This window comes from Poecilia mexicana, unplaced genomic scaffold (assembly GCF_051168715.1).
Source record: "Poecilia mexicana isolate PSO_F unplaced genomic scaffold, ASM5116871v1 scaffold_11, whole genome shotgun sequence".
In the NCBI taxonomy this organism is placed as follows: domain Eukaryota; kingdom Metazoa; phylum Chordata; class Actinopteri; order Cyprinodontiformes; family Poeciliidae; genus Poecilia; species Poecilia mexicana.
In genome coordinates, this window is record NW_028263380.1 from 23,054,420 (window position 1) to 23,077,658 (window position 23,239).

Consider the following 23,239-nt stretch of genomic DNA (forward strand, 5'->3'; position numbering starts at 1 on the left):
TGATTTTTTAAGAACAAAGGAGAGAAAGCAGCTGAAGAAAACTACAAAATTATGCTAAAAATGAAGGCAAAACTGGAGAAAGAAAAGAGAAGGTGATAAAAAAAAAACAAAAAAAAACTTATAAATTAAAATGTGTTCCAGTAGAAAGTGGGAAGTTACATCATATTTTAGAAGAAACATATCCAACACCTGAACATTTGATCTGTTATTTTAATTTGCTTTACTTTAAGGTGTGGATGAAATATTAAAGTGATGATTAGATGTAAATTGGTTTAAATTTCACAGCTTTCAATTTGTTTAAAGTTCCCAAAATCACTAAAATAAAATGTTAGCCATTCAGTCTTCTGGCCTGAATGCCTAGACAATAAGTGATATGTTCTTTATACCATGCTGAATATTTGTGCATCATTCAAATTTTTGCAACAAAGATGGCAGATAAAAGGATAGTGGCTGAGACACTGAGCACAAACAGTGGCAGAGAATGAAGAAAATGTGATGGAAAGACTAAGAAATGAGCTTATAAATTTAATTCCTAGAGGGAATAATGGCGACATCCTGCTTTCATGGAGAGCTCAGGATGGGAAATGCAGAAGCTGCACGTGGGCAGCAGTCATGAAAAACAAAGCTTTCTATCAATGGTTGGCTCCTTAGTCCCCCATCTGTCCCCTTTAGCCTGAAGCCAGTTACATCAGACCGACTCAACATGACTCACACACACACACACACACACAAGTGTGCACATTAAACCTGGACACATATGCATGTGGTTGCTTCAACAAAATGAATACATGTTCAGAGAATAGAAATGGCTATTGGGGATCAAACTGTTAAGAGGATGAATTAAAGAAACCAGTACACGGCAAGACGAAATGCATTCAGACAAGCCTAATCCACAGTTGTTCTTTGAACTGGTGGCTGATTCATAATTTTTTGGCATTGCTGTATTTGGTGGATTAGGATTTCTTTTTGTCAGTTTAGTTTTCATTTGTTCAGGTCTAGTTCTCCATTATACTTCACCAAATCTGTTCCAAGAATGAAAAGTTTTTCAGCTATAAGCGTAGCTTATATAGTTAGAAAGATATTAGGAGGAGTTAATATTTAGGTCACAACCATGTTAGAGTCTCATGTTGAATGCAAAAATATTAAAATCCAATAAGCTAAATTATTTTTTACACTGCATCTTTTCTCTGTTAGGTAGTGCTTTAGGTGTTTGTTTTCAGTGAGTGTTTTGCACATGAAACTCATTGGTGATGCATTCCCTGCTACCTCCCCTTATCGAGATAAGGAGAGGTAGCTACCATCAGGTTTCTATGGTAATAACCCACCAATACAAACACAATGACAGTTTAAAGGTTCATAAAGTCACATTTTCATTAACAGGTTTCCAGTTTGACAAACACTGTAAACTCATTTTAATTAGTGGCCAGCGTCTCACTGTTCCTATCAGTATGAAAATATTACATGTAAGACTTTCTAGCCTCCATGTCTTTTCAAAGTTTTGCGTAAACAATGATGTTGAAAATTAGACTTGGTTAACTTCAACCCTTAAAACCTTCAAAACACTGTTTACACAGCATCAATACGACACCCTGTTTAGACAAACATCTGTCATTTTTTTCATGCCTTTTCAATAAAATCTGGGCTAGATGATTTGTGTTTTTGCAGCCATATGAGTGGATATAACAAACAACCTTCATATTGAGGACTATTTTAATTAAGTAATTTAGAAAGCACCAAACCAACAATAATTTGACAAAGGACCGACTTTTAAAAAGCTTAAAGAGATTGAAAAACTGACAAAACTCTGAATTTCAGCAAATTTAACCCAACACTAAGGCACAGTTATAGAAACATGTACTTTAGGATAAAATAGGTTTCTATCACAAACAAAACAGCATTGTAACATTTTATATAACTCTAAACTCTGTTTACCCTAATCCCCAATCCTAACCCTGCATATGCTTTTCTGGGTAAAAACAGACCTCGTTGCATTTCATCTGCACCACAGGGAACCCTCAGAGTCTTAGTGCAAATCCTAAATAGGTTTAAATAAGCTGTGAAAAACATTACAGGCCAGATTTATTTGCATATATGACTCCAGATTACACTTGCAAACATGATCACAGCAGGTACGATTGGTGCAATAAATGCCTCAGAAACATGAATTGAGTTAAGTTCTATAATTCTAAATATATTTTCTTATTTATTCATCAAATATTTATGTAGCCTTAAATTATACTGCTTACACTAGAGACATTAGTAAAGCCATGCATTCAGAATCACCTAAAAGCCTTTTTGTTTAAAAAGAAATGTCAGTTTTTAATGAGAATAGTAGTAGTTATTTTACAGACAAAGGAAATCCATTTCAAAGTAGAAGTAACTGCAGCAGTAAAGCAAAATGTCTTTCCTCCTCCTCATTATTCCCCCGACTGTTTTGGGCTTTTTGTCACACTGGCCATGAAGACTCCCATCACCTGAGCAGAGGCAGAGGTCACCCAGCACAGCACACCGTGACATCTTTGGCCACAACACTTCAAATATGCTCCACCTGGTGAGAGTTCACACCTTTATTTCCCACTTCAGAAAGAGCTTCTGCTCTGGATCACTTACAAAGACACTTACACCCTGTACACTATAGAGGGAGTAGAGCCGAAAGGAAAGGAGGAAGCAGATAAATGCACCTGCCGTTTCAGACAGACTTAAAACATAATAATTTTTGCTCATTTAGGAACATCCAGTGCATCATGAACATATTTAAAACACTTTACATTTTCCATATTTTCTTAAGTTACAGCCTTATTCCAAAGTGTATCGAATTAATCTCTTCCCTCTGAAACACCCAATTATGACAATATGGGAAAAAAGGAGATTTTTGCAAATTTATTAAAAATAGAAAACCAACATTTAACCAACCAACCATGTAGCTGCCAAACTCACAAGCAGGCAAAAGCAAACAAAAACTTAAACCATGAGTCAACAACAATTATTTGAGCCTGAAGTGAATGTAAGCCTTTCATTAGCTAAATTGTGGCTAATTATGCCCCATCTGTGGTAATTATTTCATGCTGCTTTCATAGAAAGATGTTTTCCAAACTATAAATTGCTGGAGGACATACTTAGTCCTACTATTTTTTATTTTTTTTTGTTGTTGTTGTGACTTTATCTTTATAAGGTGATTCAACATTTCTGTGTTTGCGCCTCCATTTTTCTGGAGGCACAAAATTGACTGAGCTCTTACTGCTAATAACTGTTTAACTTTGTCTCTCACCTGCATATACAACATCTGGAACATACAAACAACAGACTTCAAATAAAGCAATAAAGCACATTGATCTTAAATTCTAATCTCTAATCCTCCTTATATTTTATATTTGGGTAAAGTGGCTTTGTTGGGGGGGGGGGAAAAAACTGGTCCAGTCTGCTTCAAAAGTGACAGAGAAAAAAGAAACGGAAAAAGAACTGCCACAGATTTGTAATCTTGTAGAACCCAAGGAGTCGTAATGAGACAGAAAAAGAACGTTTATGGTAAGTTCAAACTGTAATTATGTGAGCCTTTTGGATCAGGCTCCACTGGACTCGCTGCACTTCTGCTCTCTCCGTTTTCTGTTTGCCATCATGCTGCTTTGGCTCGGAGGACATACTTAGTCCTACTACTGTTTTGGAGTTTTTGATAGATGTTTTAAAAAACATCTATCCTATTAGCCGCGTTTGACACCTGTTATGTTAGATTTGCATATTAAAATGTTAAACATCAATGAAACGATGAACAGAACCAACTGTCCCCTGTTAGTTTTTGTCGCTTCAAAGAGTCCTGAGTGAAATCTTAGTGTTATTGCATTTGATTCAACATGTAATGTACAAAAAGAACAAAGGATGAACAAAGGATGATCAATAGAAAAATAAAACTTCACCGGGTTGACTTGTCTTTCCCCCCCAAAAAAAATTTTAAAAATCCACAGAATTATGATTATTTTTTTTTTTTACTTCAATAAGGATAAATATATACAAAGCAATGACAATCTACTTTAACAATAGAAACTGAAACTCGCAAAGCCTTCAGTACTTAGGTAACTGTTTGAATTTGGAGAATCCATCAGAAAATAAATACAAGTTTATACATTTGGTTGGACACCTTAATAAAAAATTAGAAGGACTTAACTAATATCATCACAAGTCATATCTTGTTTGACTCGGACACTGGTTCGTTCACATTCCATGCCACTAAATGTATATTTGTCTAAAACCTCAGGCAGGATTAAATAACTCTGCACATCAGAGTCGACTATAGTGTGTAATTTAAAGCAAAAGCAGAGCAAAGTTCTGATGGGCTTGTTAAGTTTGGCTAAGAAAAGCATTTCTTTCAATCTGAAGTATAGCTTTACCAAGAGGGGATCCAAACTGCGGCAACATGAAAGCAGCTAAATGTTGACGCTGATAAGGATGCAACAGTAACCAGATTTAGATGTAGACAAACAAACAGGAATCATCTCATCCTGACGCTTTTTGAAGCAGAAGCTGTAATTTAGGTTTGAAACTGTGGTCAAACGTTTGCCAAAAGTTTCAATCTGCACATTCAACAACACCGCTCCTCCGTTGCAAAACACACACAAAACACACACAAAGCGTTTCCAAATGCTGCAAAGGAACACCTGTTTTAGCTCAACAATACAATGTGAGGCAACTATTCCGCTGGACAGTTTTGTACACATTTTTATTGAATATGAGTGAAAATATAATTATGTACAAAGTTAGAAACATAAATCAGATTTACATAAATGACAAAATAAAAATCATCCCAATGATAAGCAACTAAACAAAGGAAGAGACAAAAAAAATATCATCTATTTCTAATCAAATCAAGAGACAAAACCTCTGCAACTGCATTGTTATAATTGGTCAAATCTATTTAGAAATTGTCTCAAATATAAATATGAATATAGCAATGTTTACAGTAATTGCTTTAGCTGACACTTTCTTTTTAGCTGATAAGGATGTGTAAAAATCATTTAAAAATATTTTATTGCACAAACAAAGTCACACAATTATCTTTTAGAACAATTTAACCTTCAATGTGAGTACATTTATTTAGTTGGTTCAAAGTAAAACAGGCAGTGAGCTAAAGAGTCGAGTCTTCCCATAATAAACCACATAGAAGGTTCAAATCATTTACATTTCTAAGATTCTTTTCCAGAGCAGTTTGAATGCCTTAAAAAATAAAAAATAAATAAATATATATATATATATATATATATATATATATATATATATATATATATATATATATATGAACTCGAATCCTTTTCTATTTAGATAATGCTAGTGCAATAAGTGACAAAAGTATTTTAAAGTATTTTTACACACCTTTACCAGGGGTACGGATAAATGTTGGGAGACTAAACAATGAAATAATTTTGAAAAAACAATGAAATAATTTTGAAAAACTTCAGTAAATTGTTCAAGACTCTTCTACTGCAGTTATAACAAACATGTCTTACCTCATTTTCCCGTTTTCCTTCTTACTGCTCCCTGCGGTGCCTGGCTGTTCGCCTTTGCAGGCACTTCTCATAATCTCTCTCAAAACCATAAATGGCTTGTTTATTCTCTACACTTAATTTAGTTTCTAATAGCTTCCTTTTTAGAGTTATTTCGTTGGGTTCAATTTTCTCTGCATTGACTGTGCATGAGCAGAGCCATTGAATTTCACACAGTGTTTGTGTTTAAATATGTGAGAATGGTAAGGAAAACTAATTATTAAATGATGACAAAAAATCTAAAATCAGGAAGCCTTTCTGCTTTTACTTCCCTATTTTTATTGAATCTACTCTGTCTTCTGGCAAAGTTTCTTCTTCAGAAAATGTATACAAATCATTTCTCAGAGGTTATTTCTAAAACAGGGACACTTCATGAAATCCAAAAAAGAAATCTCTCTGCTGTACTTCTGGTAACAGAACACATCTTAACTTTCACACCTGTAAACTGTATTTCAAGGGAATAAAACGTCCACTTTTCTCATTTTAAATCAGAATTCAGAAATCCAGACAATTGGAAACTTAAGGCAGACGGATGCGTCAATCTTTTTCCATCCCAGAGTGTCACTTCACTCCGTCTGCCTTCCGCTCCCCGCTGAGCGTCTTACCTTCCGAGATCTCGTTGTTTTCTCGTGTGACATCACTCTTTTTAGTCCCCTGGGTCTGAGCCGTTTCGGAGCCTGATTGCTGAGCTGGAAGGAAGAACAAACAGAGAAAAAAAATGTAATCTATGTTAACGAACAGAAAAAAGATAAAATAAAATAGGGGACAAGATGAAAAGGTGATGATTTTTTTTTTTTACATACATGTCTTCTGATTGCATTGGATAAACTGGATTTCATTGGAGCAATACAACGAATACCAATGTGTGCCACACTTTTCAGATTTTTTGTCTACAAATAATTTATTCATTTACTTGGTTTAGCACACAGAATCCAAATTCATGGCATTTTACACAGGCAAGTATGTGAGATCAAAAAATGCACAGCTTTCTAATCTCCCAATGAGAGTAAAGATTATGTGCAAAATTAAAGCTCTTTGAACAGAGCCCTTTGCACCTGTGTATTTATGTATGCAGCAGACACATAAGCTCGATATGTCCTGATTTGTATTTTCGAGAACAGCAAGTAAATACTAGCAAGTCTGTGAATGTCAGTGTCTGAAACAAAGGAAACACTTGGCCTATTTCTGTGCATTTCCCCAAACCAGCACAGTAAACTCAGGCATGCTGTTGTTGTGCTTCTGCAACCATAAACTGGCAAAAATAGGAAACAAATATTCTTGAAGGAGTTTACTTCACTTTGTACCAAAAATAAATCATAAAAAAAGCTAAATCAATACATTTGCCAAAAATGTAGCTTTGTAAAACACTTCAAATAACTAATTGGCATTGGAATAAAAATGTACAGACTTTTCAAGCAAAGCAGATAAGAGGGTATGAAAGAAAACATTCCTCCCAGCACCATCACTCAACACTCTAATGAACATTTCTACAACCTACACAGGTCTAACTATGTACATGTGTTTACAGGTAGATAAGTGATGCTAAATGACCTAAGCTGTGTCAGACTGATTGACAGAAAACATGGTCCCTACAAAACAGCTGACAGCTGGAGCAAAAAAAGGATTTAAATCTTCCTTCAAGCACGTAAATCAATGCAGAGGGTGGGAAAAATGCTACTGGCTCCCAGTTAAATGTCCAAACAAAATGTGACGATTGTAAAAGGAAAACAAGCAGGTTCACATTGAAAAATCTCCAAGTTCATAAAAGTATAGTAAACTTAGAGCAATCATTCTTTAAAATAAAAAAATACAGAGATAAAAGAAAAATAGGCTAAAATATGAGACAGCATCTTAGAGGCAAGAGAGGAAAATGAGATTAACAAACACAAGGACAAAAATAAAGTCATAACTAATACCAAAACAAAACAATGAAGATACAATTAATAAGATCAAATAAGATGGTAAGTATTAAGCAAAAGAGATGGCACATGATAAAGTTTCACTCTGCAAAGTTGATCTGTCAACAACTCATAGATACCATTGGACTTTGCCACATTGAACGTGGAGGATAACCTGAGGCAGATACAGAAGTCTCCTGAGTTACTGTATCTCCTTTCTGGCCGAGGAATCCCTTGCGATGTAGATCAAGGGTCTAGCTGGAGGTCTGGGTTTCCCTCCTGAAGCAGTTCTCACTGCGATCCAATCTCAGAAAATTAGGAGTGAGGGACAGACGGTCAGACAGTGTGTGCCTCAAACTGTCCAATGAAATGCCATCCATACATAGAAGGACAATTTTCTCTCAAGAGGAACAGTACCACATAAGTGAAACTCTGACAGAGTACTTGACATTCTTTTAAAAACCAGGGAGAGAAAGTGAACTGTGGGGACTTCTGATGCAGCTGAAAGTGGGGAAATAAAGGCTGTTTAACATCCACCTGAGAGGAGCTAAGATACAAAGACCTGAGCAAAGAAAAAACTGTGCTATATTTTCGATGACAAGCCCCCACTGTGTGCTCCTGTCTCAGTTCACACAGTTTCAAACTGTTAGTCTTACAGCTCTTACAGCCACACCTTAATCAGACAGCAGGTACTCTGCTAATCACATCTGATGGAGGGCTCCTGCTGCTAAGCTAACTCGCAGCAAGTGCAGTTGGTTGTTTTATGTCGCATTTTAACTTGGTCAATTTTCCTCAAAATGTACATTTGCATAAACTTAAAACAGGTCATGTCAGCTTTTATCGAGTGAGTTTTCGACAGAAGCCACATCATTTTAAGTATTATTTACCTTTTTAATTATGTTCACTCGTCAGGCAAATGTGACCCAAATCAGATTTTATTTTTTTGTGCCCATATGAAACCTATATGTGACTTTTCCACAGCAGTCCGAAAGGCCAAATTCCAATTTTTTCACCTCCCAAAAATGTCCAAATTGTGCCACTTCTATATGTAGCACTAAGTCGGATACATATCTGATTGTTTTGAAACCATCTGCAGTCTGAACATGTTGTATTTTATCCAACTTTTCTGTCAGTGATGTGAGCTGTGCATCATAATTCTGGACTTAAAGAAGCCAGGTGTTGTAAAACCAGACATAAACAATGGCTGACAATCACATCCCAATTTCTCCATCCTGGTCCAACTACGCATTCAAACAAACTTCTGTGCACAAGCAGCAGACAACGGTCCACAAAAGGCCATTTCTATTACCTGTGTTTTCTTTTTATTAGCTTCCCTCATGTCGTAATTTTGTGATGATCCTGTCAGCTCTGAATAGCTTTAAAATACATCCAAAGGTTGCATCCATTATTACAATCGTAAATAGAGTACTGCGGTGCAACGTTAACATTCTTCTTCTGCACATCCGAGTCGCTATGAGGTCGTAAATTGTTCACACAGGACTCTGATTGTGGTTGCATTTAATAAGTAATACGAATGACGAAAAGCAGCCAAAATAACCTGAATTAATCATCAAGACTTGCTTTGTGAACATAGCCTTAGAAGTATCTTAAGATTCCTACCTTCATGTTTTCCTTGAAGAGGTTTGCTCTCCTTCCCGCCATTCACAGCACTGATCTTAAAGTTGTAATCTTTTGAGGGGTCATAATCTTTAATGACCAGCTTTGTTTCCTGCTTTGCTAGTTCAAGCACCTTCTGTTGTCCACCTGTTTCAAGGGAAGAGATGCACAATTAGAAGAAAAAATATTTTTCAAAGACCACTACCAAGAGCCAGATTAATATAAGTTCTAAATTATTCATACACCTTATGTGTTGATATTGCAACACATATCTCAGAACGCTTTATTGGTACTCCAACAATTAGTAGTTCATGGAAGGAGCACAGGAAGTTAGAGAAGTTTAACGTGCATGACTGACCGACATGACAGAACAGAGCAACCTGCTCCTGCAACTGCACATGTGCTTCGGTCATAAGTCACCAGTTTTGAATACACAAACAAAAAGAACAAACCAGATGTTGGAAGTTTGTTATTAAATATCTTTAAAATATCAGCTCTAGAAAGACCAAGTAACACACAAGATAGGTCAGGAATAAGGTTAACAAAAAAGGGATGGGTTATAAAACAACATCTAACACATTATCTAAAAATGGTAAGAATATTGGAAAATGCAGGTCAAACAGGATGTGGTTCTCCTTTCTGAAAGGCTGAGAAGAACAATATTAAAAAAAATGGTCAAGAAACTCATGGTAGCTCTGGAGGAGCTATGGATCCACAGTTCATCTTGGAGAATGGATGATTTTTTTTTTTTTTTGCCTATTTAAATGCCTTCTAAAAAGTTAAGTCACTTGCTTATGTGCACAAAACTGGCAAAGTACAATTGTTTCTGATTCTAAAAACAGTTGGCCATTTGATTTTATTGAAAGGGGATTTTGCATACCTGTATCCCACACTTTTAGATTCTTTTTTGTAAAACCTTCAAAAAGTATGCATCATTTTCCTTTGGCTTTACAATTATGCATTAGTTCATATTGACCTATCAAAAAAAAAAAAAAAAAAAAAATTACATGGAAGTTTGTGACAAAAAGAGAAAAAGGTTTTTTGCAAGTTGTTGTACATATTCATTCAATAAATTTGAATATTACAGCCCTTTTATTTCAGGAGCCTTATCAATAAATTAAATACATTATATAGAGTAAGTTACAGACAACTGTATTTAAGCTTTTATTTCTTTTAAATTCCAGTAACGAAAACATTTAAATTAGAATATTACACCAGATCATAAAAAGAAAACGTATCTAATCCATAAATGTGGGTGAAATGAAAAGTATGTCTAATACCTGCTTACAGGTTGTCGTTTTCAACCTTTACTTCGAATCATACATACGAGCCTCGTCTGAATGCATATTATAACTTATTGAATATGACTTAGTATTTATTCTCCACTATGTGGATGGAGGTTTTTTTGAAACGTTCTTTAGAACGCCTCCTCTCTTCCTTCTTTGTGAAATTACACATTAATTTCATAGACTGAAAATAGATCAACGATATTCATCAAGACCTCTTAACATCTTTAACTGTTCCGGCTGCACTCACAATCAAGATTTGTCTCACTCATCTGTGAATGTGACACATCCTGCATTGCAAACCTGTTTATAGCAGCTGAAATGAAAAGATGAAAATTAATACATTTACATGCAAATGAAGGTGGTAACACTGAAAGGTAATTTAAATGTTTTCTTCTAAGAGAAAATTCTCCATGTTCGGTATTTTGGTAAAAACTTTCATTTAAACTATTTAAGTTTATTACTACGTCATTCATTGTTCTTGCACAACATTAAAAAAATGACAGGATCAAATGAACAACACGCTTCTGCTTCAGAAACATGCGCTTTTGTATCAACACCTTGTAATATTTTAGACAAATTACTGAGATGAAACACATTCTGCCTTTCCATGCTATTAAGATCTCAGTTTCAGAATAAATTTACTGTGTGCTGTTGCTGTCAATGTGACTGCATCTTCACACAGTTCACAGAACCTCAGTAATCTCCATGTAATTATATAGATATAAAATCAGAACAGACATTCTCAACACCTGCTTTTCTAAAATAAAGACCTAAAGAAAGAAAACAAAATCTTCTAATCTAATAAACTAAGTGTAGCAGCGAACACAATACACCCTTCTGGACAGCATACACCATCATGTATATATGCTTGCATTACATTTTTTTGTAATGTAAATAAAAATACAGCACATTGTTTTTATCTGTAAAAAAGAAAATTAGTAAGTAGGAAAGAGATGGACTAGAATCAGAATCAGCTACAATTGCCAGGTTTATGTACAGTGGAGAGACATTAAACAAATTTTAGAGGATATTAAAAAACTGAAAAACACTGTGTACATTTATTTATATTCTATATTCAATATTCAATATTCTAGGTCAAAATATGCTTGTCATGTTTAACAGTAGCTGATTACTCGGACTGTAAATTGCTCATTATGATCACAGACAACTTTGGGGAAGAAATTACCTCGGTGGCAGCTAGTTTTTGCAAATGCCTGTAGTTTTAATTTGACCTGAAAGTAAAAGTTAGTTTATGTTCAGAATGTGTGGGGTCTGCAGAAATGCTAGCTGCCCTTTTTTCTGTCCCTAGACCTGTACAAGCAACAGATGGAGCCAAACCAATGAATGAGAAGATCTGAGTTCTCAAATGTGTGAATTTAACTTTGAACTTGTCTAAGTGAAGGGTCGACTTGCATAACACTGCAAACACCCCCCTAATCAGCTCTGTCTGCAGTCTTTGTTTGTCTACATACTCAGAGTGGCAAGATTAAAGCCGAAGAAACTACGGCGCATGTTTTAAACGGGTTGTGTAATCCTGTCATGTTGCTCAGACAGGAATTTCCTTTTACCCTAAAACTAATCTGTCACATAAATGGTTACATTAATTTTACCAATTACTTTGTGATAAGTAATTGGTAAGGTTCACTAGACCTTAGTTGGCCAGTTAGGTCTGTTTGATTAAAAGATGCTACTCTAGATTGCGGATGTTTCTCAAGTAATCATGATGCACAATCTACAAACTCTCTTCATACTCTTTTGCATTCCTAAATAATTTGAATCCATCACCTAGTAAAGAAAAAATATTTCTCTCCAGTTAGTTTATTTGAGAGAACAGTACAAACAGTACAACAGATAACATGAACAAGCAGAAAAACGCATAAACCAATACCCAATACACAAAGTAAGCAATAAGAACTGCAAATAAAGATCAAGTAAAAGAAATATGTATTATACATCTAAGCCTGCAAAATTGCTATTGCTGGTATGGAAGTTGCAAGTCAGCAAACTGACTGTAGCAAATGGTCCTTCCTCCTGACTTAAAGAGATGATATCTAAAACATATTAACTGAAAAGTTCAGGAGAAACAAAGCTGATTAGTTAAGTTTGTGATGAAAGAAAAGTGCCTATTGTTCCTCAGCTTTCCATGTGATCAAATTCAGTTTGTCATTTAGCCTGCTGCTTGATTCAGTTGCCATATGACTAAATGTTCCAGGTGGGATCGATAGATCTTCTCAAACTGACAGCTATCAAAGCCAATTTTTCCATAAATCTAATTTCCAGCTGCTGCTCCAGTAAAATGACTGACAGCAGAAACCAACTTGCTTCAGCATTTTTTGAAGAGAAGGTATATGCTTAAACTTTAAAAAAGGTTAAAAATAAGTTTTCTTCAAACTGGAACATTTTAATAAAATGATAATAACTTTAGCCTGACATTCCAGAGGTAAAAATATAAGTCTATAACATCAACATACATAAACCTGCTTCCATTGCAAAATTACGCATCATACACAGTAATTCAGACCCTTCACTGTTGTTTGCCATGACAATTATTGCAAAGCTAATAAAAGCATACTTTAAGACAATATTAGCTATTTAATAGGAATAATATAATCATGCATGTCATTTCTTCTGGCTGCAAGAAAGTGCAGAGTCTTCAGTTGATGACAGGAAGGCTGGGAATAGAAATAAGTTGCTCTTTTTTATCCGTTGAAACTTTGAGACTCTGCTTGCTAATGGAATGAAGGCAGCCAACTTAAACATCTCAGAGGTAAGCCCGGTTCACAAAGGAAGATAATTATGCCGATTTTCTTCCCGATTTTCCCTTTTGAACACTCTTTTAAGGATACACTGATTACTGTGATGACTCCACAGATAATCCTATGAGATACTCCTGCTGTGTGAGGTGTGTTGTGTTAAAAGGGATCTGGTCAACTTGGAAGGGCGTTGGGACTGCTCCACTCTATTATTTGGAGCATTCAATGAGTTGGATATCGCCACATGTGATGTATTCCCACAGGACAAACAACATGGCAGCCTGTTGAAAGTGACGTGTAGCCAATCAGAAAGCAAGGTGACGTAAACATGGAGAGGAGTACAAAACACAGAAGACAAAATAACTGCACAAAACAATGTGCACCTGGAGACAGCTTTTTAATAATGTCAGCAACATCAAAGTCACTAATATGTGAAGTTATAACATCCTGAGATCTATCTAGATTATAAACTGCTTTCTTGTCTCATTTTATCCTTGTTTTAGAATAATTGTAAAAAAAAAAATCCATTAAGTTTTCTCACAAAGTGGTTTGATGTCATCTCTACCTGTAATATAAATAATGACATAATAGTCATAATTAATATTGACACCAGTAAAACATTACATTTTTTTTAAATCCGTCATATCTTTTTGTATTATAGGAGATTTGAATCGGCTGAAATTAATACTGGCAGGTGAATATTTGACAAAACACAGAGATTGAAAATTGTCTGCCAAATTCCGAGTGATACATTTCTACAATCAAGGGCTATTAAAAACAAAAACAAAACAAAAAAATGCATGCAAAGTCACAGTGGTTGAGGTTTGTTTTAAACAAACACTGAAGCAAGGCTTCAATTTAACAACCAGAAAGAATGTTCAAAGGCTAAACATGTAGGCAACACAGAAATAAAACATGTTCCTTTTTTTGTTTCGTTCATCTCCATTTTGACTCAATGTTTCTACAGCTCTGAGCTTCTTCTCCCCCTCCGTCTCCATCATTTTACACGCCGGTGTTGCTCCTGCCATTTGACCGACTCTTCCCTGCGGTCTCTGGGGACAGCTGCCTGGGCTTACTGCACCTTATCTGACAGTTTCTCCATTGATGTCATCAAGCAGACGGGCCAAGCAATACCAGAAGCTGCAGGTTTACTCTGCCGCAGGCGAAACTAATAACACAGAGCATGACATGCACCCTAAAAAAGCAGGTCACATAGGACTGCCTCCAGTACCCCATAAACATTGGTTAAAAATCATTTAGCAAGTTGTACCTTAACCACAGGAAATTTGTTGATATTAATTGCATTTTGGCATAATTTTGCCAGAACATTTTGTTAGTTAATTTCCTGCCACAGATCTAGTGCACAATTATTTTTTTTTATAGCATTCAGGTTAGAACTTGAAGTTTCTACTACATGAACCAAACTGATGAAATTAAACTGGTTTGGAGCATCATATCCACCAAAACCTTGAAACTGCTGGACGTAATATTGCAGGTAGTCAATTTGGTTTTCCATCACCACATAACATGGGAGTCTTGACCAAGAAAAAGAACCTTGACAACTTCAAGCATTATTGAAATCTCCAGATATCCACAGCGACAAACCAAATATCTCCTACAGAAATGTTTCATTGTTGATGCAAAGCTTGAGCCATTTAGAAGAACAAAAAGTATGTCAGGGGTAATCAAAGTAAGGCTTCAAAACCAAGGAAATACTGAACTGTCATTGTGCAAGTAGTATCCATTTTCACATCCAATTATTAAATTACTCAGTTTGCATAAGCATTTCTTACCATTCCACAGACATTATTTTATTTATGGATGTGTTTAGTACATTCCCCCTTGAAATGTCCAATTAAAAACACCTAAGAGATGCACTCTAGACGCTTTTCCACTAGACCACCTCTAACCGGTACGGTCTTGGTCCGCCCCGGCCAGATTCATTTTCCAGTAGCAAATCCTGCACGGCTCCACCAGGCTGTTCTCAGATTTTGGTAGGTGGTCAGCTTTCTGATGGGGCTGCAGTTTTGCGCCGACAGTGTGAAATAATGGAGCTACATAATATTAGCTTGTGATGCAAATTTTCCTGTGATTTTCCTTTGGATTTAAAAAAATAAATTAATAGATAAAGTCCAGGCATGGTCATTTGTTTGACATCGTTTTGCTGCTTTCATTGCCTAAATCCAAAAGGTTCCACACTTTAAAAAAAAATAAAGTGAAAGAATATAATTATATTTATATGTATAGGGACATAAACTCATCCGAGTCTGTATCGTTATGCTTGGGCCAGCAATTAGTTTATATAAGACAAAATTAATTATCTGGGATTGAGTCCATTAGAACTATAACCTCAAGGTTCTCCATTGCTGAATGTTGCTGCAAACATCAGCAGAGAGTTGACCACAGCTGCTGCGCGCTCACAGCCTGCCCACAATACCAAGGAACAGAGCGTATAATAGAAAAGTTCTCTACCTGGGGTAAAATCGAGCCGCACATTAACCGGTTAGTGTGCAACTTGCCAGTGGAAAAGCGCCTTCTGTGTGTTCAGTTCTGTTCAAAGCAGTCTAGAAACAGTTTTTTATTAGCATCACTTGAAAAGCATGAAGCAGAAGCGCAGACACAACACATCACTGCAAGCTGAACTCATCTCCACACTTCACCAAGCAATCAAGAAGGTTTGGCACCGGCAGCGAGGAAAAAAAATAAATAACGAAGACGGTGACACAAATCAAGGGAACATGCATTAAAAAAAGGCTATTTTTTAAAAGGTTCAATATTTAATCACATGTTCCTCCCTCTTCAGTTTCTACTGCTAACAGTAAGTCAAATTAATATTGCATATTTGTTTTTTAGGGTACAACTTAGGTTTGCTTTTTCTCACATAAAGAATGAAAACACACAGAATGCATCTGAAAGAAAGATGCAATCTAAAGCAAAAAAAAAGTCTTTGATTACTTATTTAGTCAAGAGCAAAACTAAACATGCTGGCCTATGTGTAAATATTAGTAAGGTGGAAAACTAACACCACACATTACCCTGAAAGTACCATCTCTATTAACCCTTGTGAAATGCGCCGTATTTTACTTAACTACTTATCAACTTGTATCAACTGATAAAAAAAAAGGTACAGAAGTGGAGTCAGGTCTGCAGTATTTGTCCTAGAAACTGATCTGAAAAGACTGCTTCCACAAGGAACTTGTCTCTTAAAACACATACTGCATAAAATAAATCTCCCAATTAGGGCTGAAACGATTCCTCGAATGATTCGAGTACCTCGATTACTAAAATTCCTCGAGGAAAATTTACCTGCCTCGAAGCTTCGTTAATTTATGTTTTATTAGTTAGCGCACCGTGTTCCGGCCGGGACTTCATTTGCGTTGCGCGGAGCTCTCACTTCCGCCTCTGAGTTGTTGACAAAAGCTAAGTCTCAGCGGCATAAAGTCCAATCTTCAAGATTGGCCCGTGGGGATTTTATTGATTGATGATAATGCCCGACTTTTTATCGTTTTTGTGGAACCAATAAGCATCCTTAAAATGACTGGGGGAATGCCTGGAGTACGGCAGCATTTCTCCTCCGGGGCTGCTGGTTGAAAGCGAACGGCGGGAAGAGCGCTGAGGTGAGCGGATAGCCTGAACAGGGCGGGCGGCTGAGTAGCTGATGCTTACCGTGTAAATGTAGCTTTACCGACGAACCGCACAATAAATTTCATATCCCGGTCTGAAGAAACGGGTGGCGGAGCGCATCGTACATGGCTGGTAGATGAGTTTCTGAGTGTGACCAGTGAAGGTGTCGTAAATATCCCGTATTGCTTCCCCCGTGTTCGTCCCCCGGTCTAACGGTTCGTCAGTCCGCTGGTCTATTTCCTCCCCTCCACCCCATGTTCGTTCATTCGCCCTCTCCTCCCACTCCAGGCGGCATTTCCCGTATTTTCAAACCCAAAGCGTGACAGGTTAGGTGGCAAGGTGAGTTTAATTAATCTATTAAACTCACTGAAGATGAATACATAAACTAAAAGCTGGATTGTAGACATTTTTTATAAGCATATTTGTGAGCCTGCCTCTTTGTTATTAAATTCAATATAATTTCAGATTTTTCTATAACTTTTCTTCTGGTTAACTTAGAAAGTGAGCTATTATTGTTACAGGTTAGTTTTCTAAACTACAAAAAAGCAACTGTTAGGGATGCTCAAATATGAAAAATTGGACTGATATTGATATCTGATAGTAACACCGGTATTATGCCAGATTTACCAATATTTCATTTTAGAATTTTTTTTATCCGATTACTCGATTAATCGTAAGAATAATCGATAGATTACTCGATTACTAAAATATTCGTTTACAACAGCCCTACTCCCAATGTTTAGAGCTTAATACAAATCCTTACCAAATGGGCCAAACTAGGCTCTAGGTTCATGAATAATGAGAATAAAAAAAGATGAGACATTATAAGACAGCTGCAGAGCTTGGCAAGCAGACAACATCTAAAACATACAGAGCACGGATTTCCCATTGAATTTTGTTATTGAGCCTGATAAATAGAATGAGTATGGCTAATAAATGAATGTTGCAACAGAACATTTGTATATTTGTTGTCTTGCAAAGTCAATTTAAAAACAAATTAACGAAATGAGCAGAAAATATACGTTTTTGATTATGTAATCTATCAAGGTTTAAAAAGAGTATCTTGTGTTTCTCTGTTTTGACTATCATGATAATACATTTTCAAATCAGCAATCTTGTTTCAAAGATGACACCTGTTTCAATACGAACACAATTCCGGAAAGCTTTGTGAAATATTGTTAATTTTTAGTTAACTTAAACAACCACAGTCTAATCGATCAATACGTTAATGTACAAAACCTAAATGTAGTACTGTTAAGATGGTAAATATGTTTCAGTGACATAAAATGATGCAAATCAAGTCAACACTATTGGTTGCAATCTTTTCCAAATCTCATGAAACTGCTCAAATTATGGTGGCTGGACAAATTGCCCTTATTTTATGTTTTGTTGGATTTTATTATATTGTCATTTTCAGTACCTTTAGAAATATATGTTTTTTTTGTTTCCTGATACTTATTAAAACTAATCACATTAGCGGTTATAATTATTGCATTAGATTTTACTGTAGTTTAACTTTTCCCACCTCGACTGAAGTCTCTCTAGACTTCAGCAGAACAGATCTTCACTGGGAGCTTTAATTGTCGAGTATTTCACAAAGTAGAAAAACGGCTTAAAAGCTACATTAGTGCATTTTCACTGAAGTCGGTCACAGGTGTTTACTGTGTGCACCAGCATAATCAGAGTATCAATTATATCCCAACCTGTCTGCGGTTGTGTGTAACTTTTTTTCTGCACGACGAGCTATGAACTCAAACATAAGCAAAAATGACATGAAAATGTTGACTAGTTCTCCCTCAGGGAAAGGAGTTTTACTGATGCACTCCCATTTGCAGAACATTTTTAAACACCAGGAAAAGAAACTTTTTACATAGAAAAAACAAACTATTTACATTCTTGTGTCTTCATAAAACAAATGATCCCTGTATAACTTGCATGTATTCTACTTTTTAAATTCATTTTCTGATATTTTTTTATGCAGAAATTACAATGGAGGGGCCCTTAAGCAAAGCATTAGCCAATCAAGCTGTCACAGTGAAATCATTGCTGAGCTACTGGGCATGAAGCGAGGTTAACAGTGTGAACAACAGGGCAGGATTGGACAAGAAAATAATATTCTTGAAAAATTCTTTTTCATATTTCTTTGAACTGATCAAGTTGAAACTGGAAGGTTTTTTTAATGGAGAAAAACTGTTGCTGGGTTTTTTAAGTTCTCTTTCATGGACACAGCATATTTCTCTTAAACATTAATTGAATAAACTAATAATAAAATATATATTATGTTAGGGAAAAAGAAATTGTAAATTTAAGGTTAGGTTTATTATCTATGAAGTACTTTTCTTTATAAGTACATGCTTGTGAACATATGTTGCCAACACACACATTTTTCAAAATGAAAACAAAATTGAACCTCAAAGTTCAACCTTACCTGGACGTGTGACGTAAATAACCTTGTATCCTTCAAAATCTCCTTTCGGCTCCTTCCATGACACCTCAAGCTTGTCCTGTCCCAGGACTTTTACACGAAATCTCCGTGGTGATGAAACTGGTTACAGACAATGGGAAATAAACCATATTAACAGGTCTGTACAGTCTGACACATCTTGTAAGCATATGCATCAAAGGTAAATTACAATAAAACATTCTCATGCATCAGAGAATGCATGGTAATTTCCAATATTTCGGCAAATACTGGAAAACTTCAGTTGTCATTAATGCCTGAACCTTCACACTGGGGGGAGTCCAACTTTTCTGCTTATGACTTTTTAAAAATCATTCCCAGCTCTCAAACAGTGTCTTGCAAAAGTTTTCTCAGAAATTGAAATTTAATGTTTAATGTTAAGCAAAGATCAAGTTCTACATAATTGAGAAGTGGAAGGAAATTATAAATCTTTTAGTATTTTGGGTTATTTCTCTAACAGCTTTGCATATGTAGAGAGTAAATGCACAATTGCAGAGATCTTTGCCCATTTTTCTTTGCAAAATAATACGGGCTAAGATTAAATGGAGAGAGAATATCTGTGAACTTAAAGGTATGGGGTTGTTGTTCTGCTGGAAAGTCAATTTCTACCCCATTCCCAAGGCTCTGGCAGCCTTTAATTGATTTTCTTCTAGCGCTGCCCTCAATCTGAAAAGCAACAATGGGTGTGAATACTTTTGCATGGCCCTGCCAGACATTAGAATGGATGTGCTCTCCATTAACTTTCACTTACGCACAGTGACACCAAGCACAAACCACAACTGTGAAAGAGGTAAATGAAACTGAACTCCCTCCAGAGTTCTGGTGCCATTGAGACAATCACTCTGTTTTTAACTGTCAAGAAACAGGGGAAAAAAAACAGGATATACTGTATCTCATCCATGTGGAGGATACACATCAGAGAGATTAGATAGAACAGATGTCACATTAAAAAGCCCCAAAGTCCCACTCTCCTCCTCTTCCTTGTCTTCCTGAATTGTGCTCGTCTCTGTGGGGTATGACAGGTCTTGGTCGTGCTCATCTTACCGTATATATCAAAGCATCGTTCCTGCCTCTCGTCCTGATTAGTTGCTGGCCCTTTCAGCTGTCTAGATGCCTCTATCCCCCACTTTTCACCCAAACCCTTTTATTCATTTTCGCTCTCTTAGCGTTTCATCCGTCTGCTCTGCCATTCTTCATATGTGACTGATCCCTTGCTTTACTAATCTCAGGATGTCTGTTTGCTTTGAAATCAATGAGAAATGAGGGGAAGACAGTGAAAAGGAGAGAATGTGACTTTATTTTAACCAATAGGGGAGAAAAAAAAACAACAAAAAAAAAACAAACAAACAAAAAGGTACCAAAGGGAAAGGCTCTGGAATAGCATGTCGGTGCTATTCCTCTCCTGTCCTCGCCAGGATAATTTAGATGTAAATCACATAATAATGTGATCAAACGAACTCCACAAAACCCAACACACTTTACAATTGCCTCCACCTGTTAGTGACCTACAGAAAAGTCAACAACACTGTAAGCGGAATTTTTATGCAAGTATTTGAGCGTATGTTCACTTTTCACTGCGGTTTTCTGAATAGTGTTAAGTTTTCTTAAAGGACACAGGTTAAAACTATGGAATATGGCTATTGTAAAGAAAAACAATGGAAGGAACCACATAACCAGGTCAACAACCACCCTATCATTTCCACACCAGCAAAGCCAAATCCCACATACTAAAAATATATCTAGACGCAGTACATTCCCCAGTTAACTTTAATTGACTACAAAGAAAAAAAATAAAATAGAAAACCCAGGGGGTGGAAAATAAGATATGAAACCCACAAACTAGTTTCTGTGTTTGTGCCTTCATTATGAGGTGAACAGTCTGCGGCTGCCAACTTCTTTAAATACCTACACAATGACTGATGCCTCATGAAGCTTTGATGCTCTGAAGCGAAATACACAAGAGGTTTTTAAAAAAATGGCTCACTCAAAATAACCAAATGGGAATTGAAAAATGCTCTATTATAAATATTTTTTGGTGTTGAATATCTGTTTGGAACAATATACACACGTGTTACCTTCAAACAAGGCATAAAAATAGAAATCGATCAGTTTCCAGTTTTTAAAAGGTGTGCTGTATTTTAAAAAGTTGAGATTTTAAAACCAAAAAACTCTTTCTTCAGGCATTTCCAGAAGTTAAGACTGATCAAATGGGGTATAGAATAGCACTCCATTTCTTCAAGCACTGCCAGTCAGCTCTGAATTGTGACTAAACAGGAAAAAAAGATAGATATTTTTGCTCCATTTTGGTATTACAGACATACGGCTTAGAGGAGCTGGTACTTTTGTTGGTCTACCACATAGAATTGGAATAAAATTTCTTGAGTTTTACAACTTTAATGCGGTCTATGTTTATGGAAATTAATACTTTTGAAAGACACTAAATTTTGAGCAGTACATCAAGGGCTGGTGTTGAAATAAGTCCTAGAAACCTCTTAAAAAATGATACCTGGCTAAACATGATAGCCTTAAGTCCCTCAGTATAGAAAACCTTTTAATGATCTTAACATTGAAGATAAAAGCATGAACAAAAAAGTCAATTTTTCTTCCCTGTTCTTATGCGTCAATTTGAAGAGCCTTTGGTGTTGTGTTTTACTTTTTTCTGCATTTTCCTATGTCTTTCTTTACAACACTGGGCTGAGAAACATTGATATTATCCACAAACCCCTGCAGCATTTTGAGTGAGCCACCTCTTTTATGCCAGAGATCAGTAACAGAAACCACTTATGTAGGTATGTAAAGAAACTTGAGTTCAGCACAGGAAGGATAATTCTCACTCCGGTGGAGAAAATGAAAAGCCCGTGCATTCAGGCAAATATATATTTATATGCAAACCCGGGTAAAAAAAAAAAAAAAAAAAAATACAGTACCAATTATCTCACCAACCTGGGGATGAGAATGAGGGCTGCATGAGATTTCAGCCCAGGGCTTAGCTCTCTCGTCTGAAGAAAGCTGCTGAAATCCCAAATGATTCAAGATGCAGATTTCGTACCTCGCTGTTTGCAGTGTCGCTCAACTGTGTACTGTGCCTTCGTATCTGCATGTATGTTCATAAATTATGCATGTTTGTCCACAGCTGTAAGCACATGTATTCTGATGCTCACACAAAAAAATGAAACCTTTGGTGGCTGTTTTCAAAAACCCCCCTGCCTCTTGAAAAATCTGCCGGTTCCTTTGCAGCATTTTATACACACACACACGCATGCGCGTATATATATATAAATACACACAAACACACACTCAGAAAAACCTTGGGATCTTTTCTGTGAGATTGGATTCTCACACACATAGAAAAGTATTGAATGGTGTGCAAATAGCCCAGTAAAGAGAGACAAAAGGCCTTGCCAGCAGAGATAGGAACTTAATTCTCATCAATTTTTCATCGAAGATCTCATGTAAACAGCAGGGGCCGAGTGTCCGTCACACTCGATGCCAGTTCTGCAGAAAGTCGAAAGTGCACGGATTTGACTGCATTTTAAATGAAGTGTTAGAGTAGACGGCGGTGGGCTGTGGTGTCAGGGGAGAGAACAGCAGTGAGCCGAGTACAGAAAACAGGAAAACTCATCTATAAGCAAGGGACCTCTGACGTGAGCGTGTTTTAGAAAAGACCCTGTGATCTATATTCCTATTGCAACCACTGAGATTTCTCAGAGAGGCTACACTGTGGATTTCAGCATCAATAAATCAACAGAGAGCAGATTAATTACAAATATGCCTTTTCAATCCACACCCGTCAACATTGAATCAGGAGGACAAAACGGCTTTAAAAAGCAGAGCAAAGATAAAGAAGGGAGTGTATTTATCCAAATATTTTGTGCGATTTGGAATAGTTTTAAATAAAGTGCTTAAAATGTTCTAATTCAGAATATTTTCCCAAAGTTCTGATCAAATTAATATGTTAATAACTCGTACATGTGACCTAAAATGGTAACACAGTACACTGCTGGCATTTGATCACATCCCCCTGCCTGTTTCCCTCTAGGTGGTTTTACCTGAAGATACTTCATCT

At 36.3% G+C, this 23,239-nt stretch overlaps 1 protein-coding gene across 2 annotated transcripts in view; it reads right to left on the reverse strand.

Annotated features, from left to right (window-relative positions):
• The window catches only part of col14a1b (collagen, type XIV, alpha 1b), a 146,795-nt gene that overhangs the window by 115,788 nt on the left and 7,768 nt on the right, over nt 1-23,239 (reverse strand). For both annotated transcript variants that reach the window (XM_088010427.1, XM_088010428.1), the window contains exons 3-5: nt 19,141-19,257; nt 9,050-9,193; nt 6,137-6,220 (exon numbers count right to left, since the gene is read on the reverse strand). In XM_088010427.1, coding sequence (XP_087866553.1) covers nt 6,137-6,220; nt 9,050-9,193; nt 19,141-19,257 — 345 coding nt within the window. The remainder of the gene's footprint in view (nt 1-6,136; nt 6,221-9,049; nt 9,194-19,140; nt 19,258-23,239) is intronic.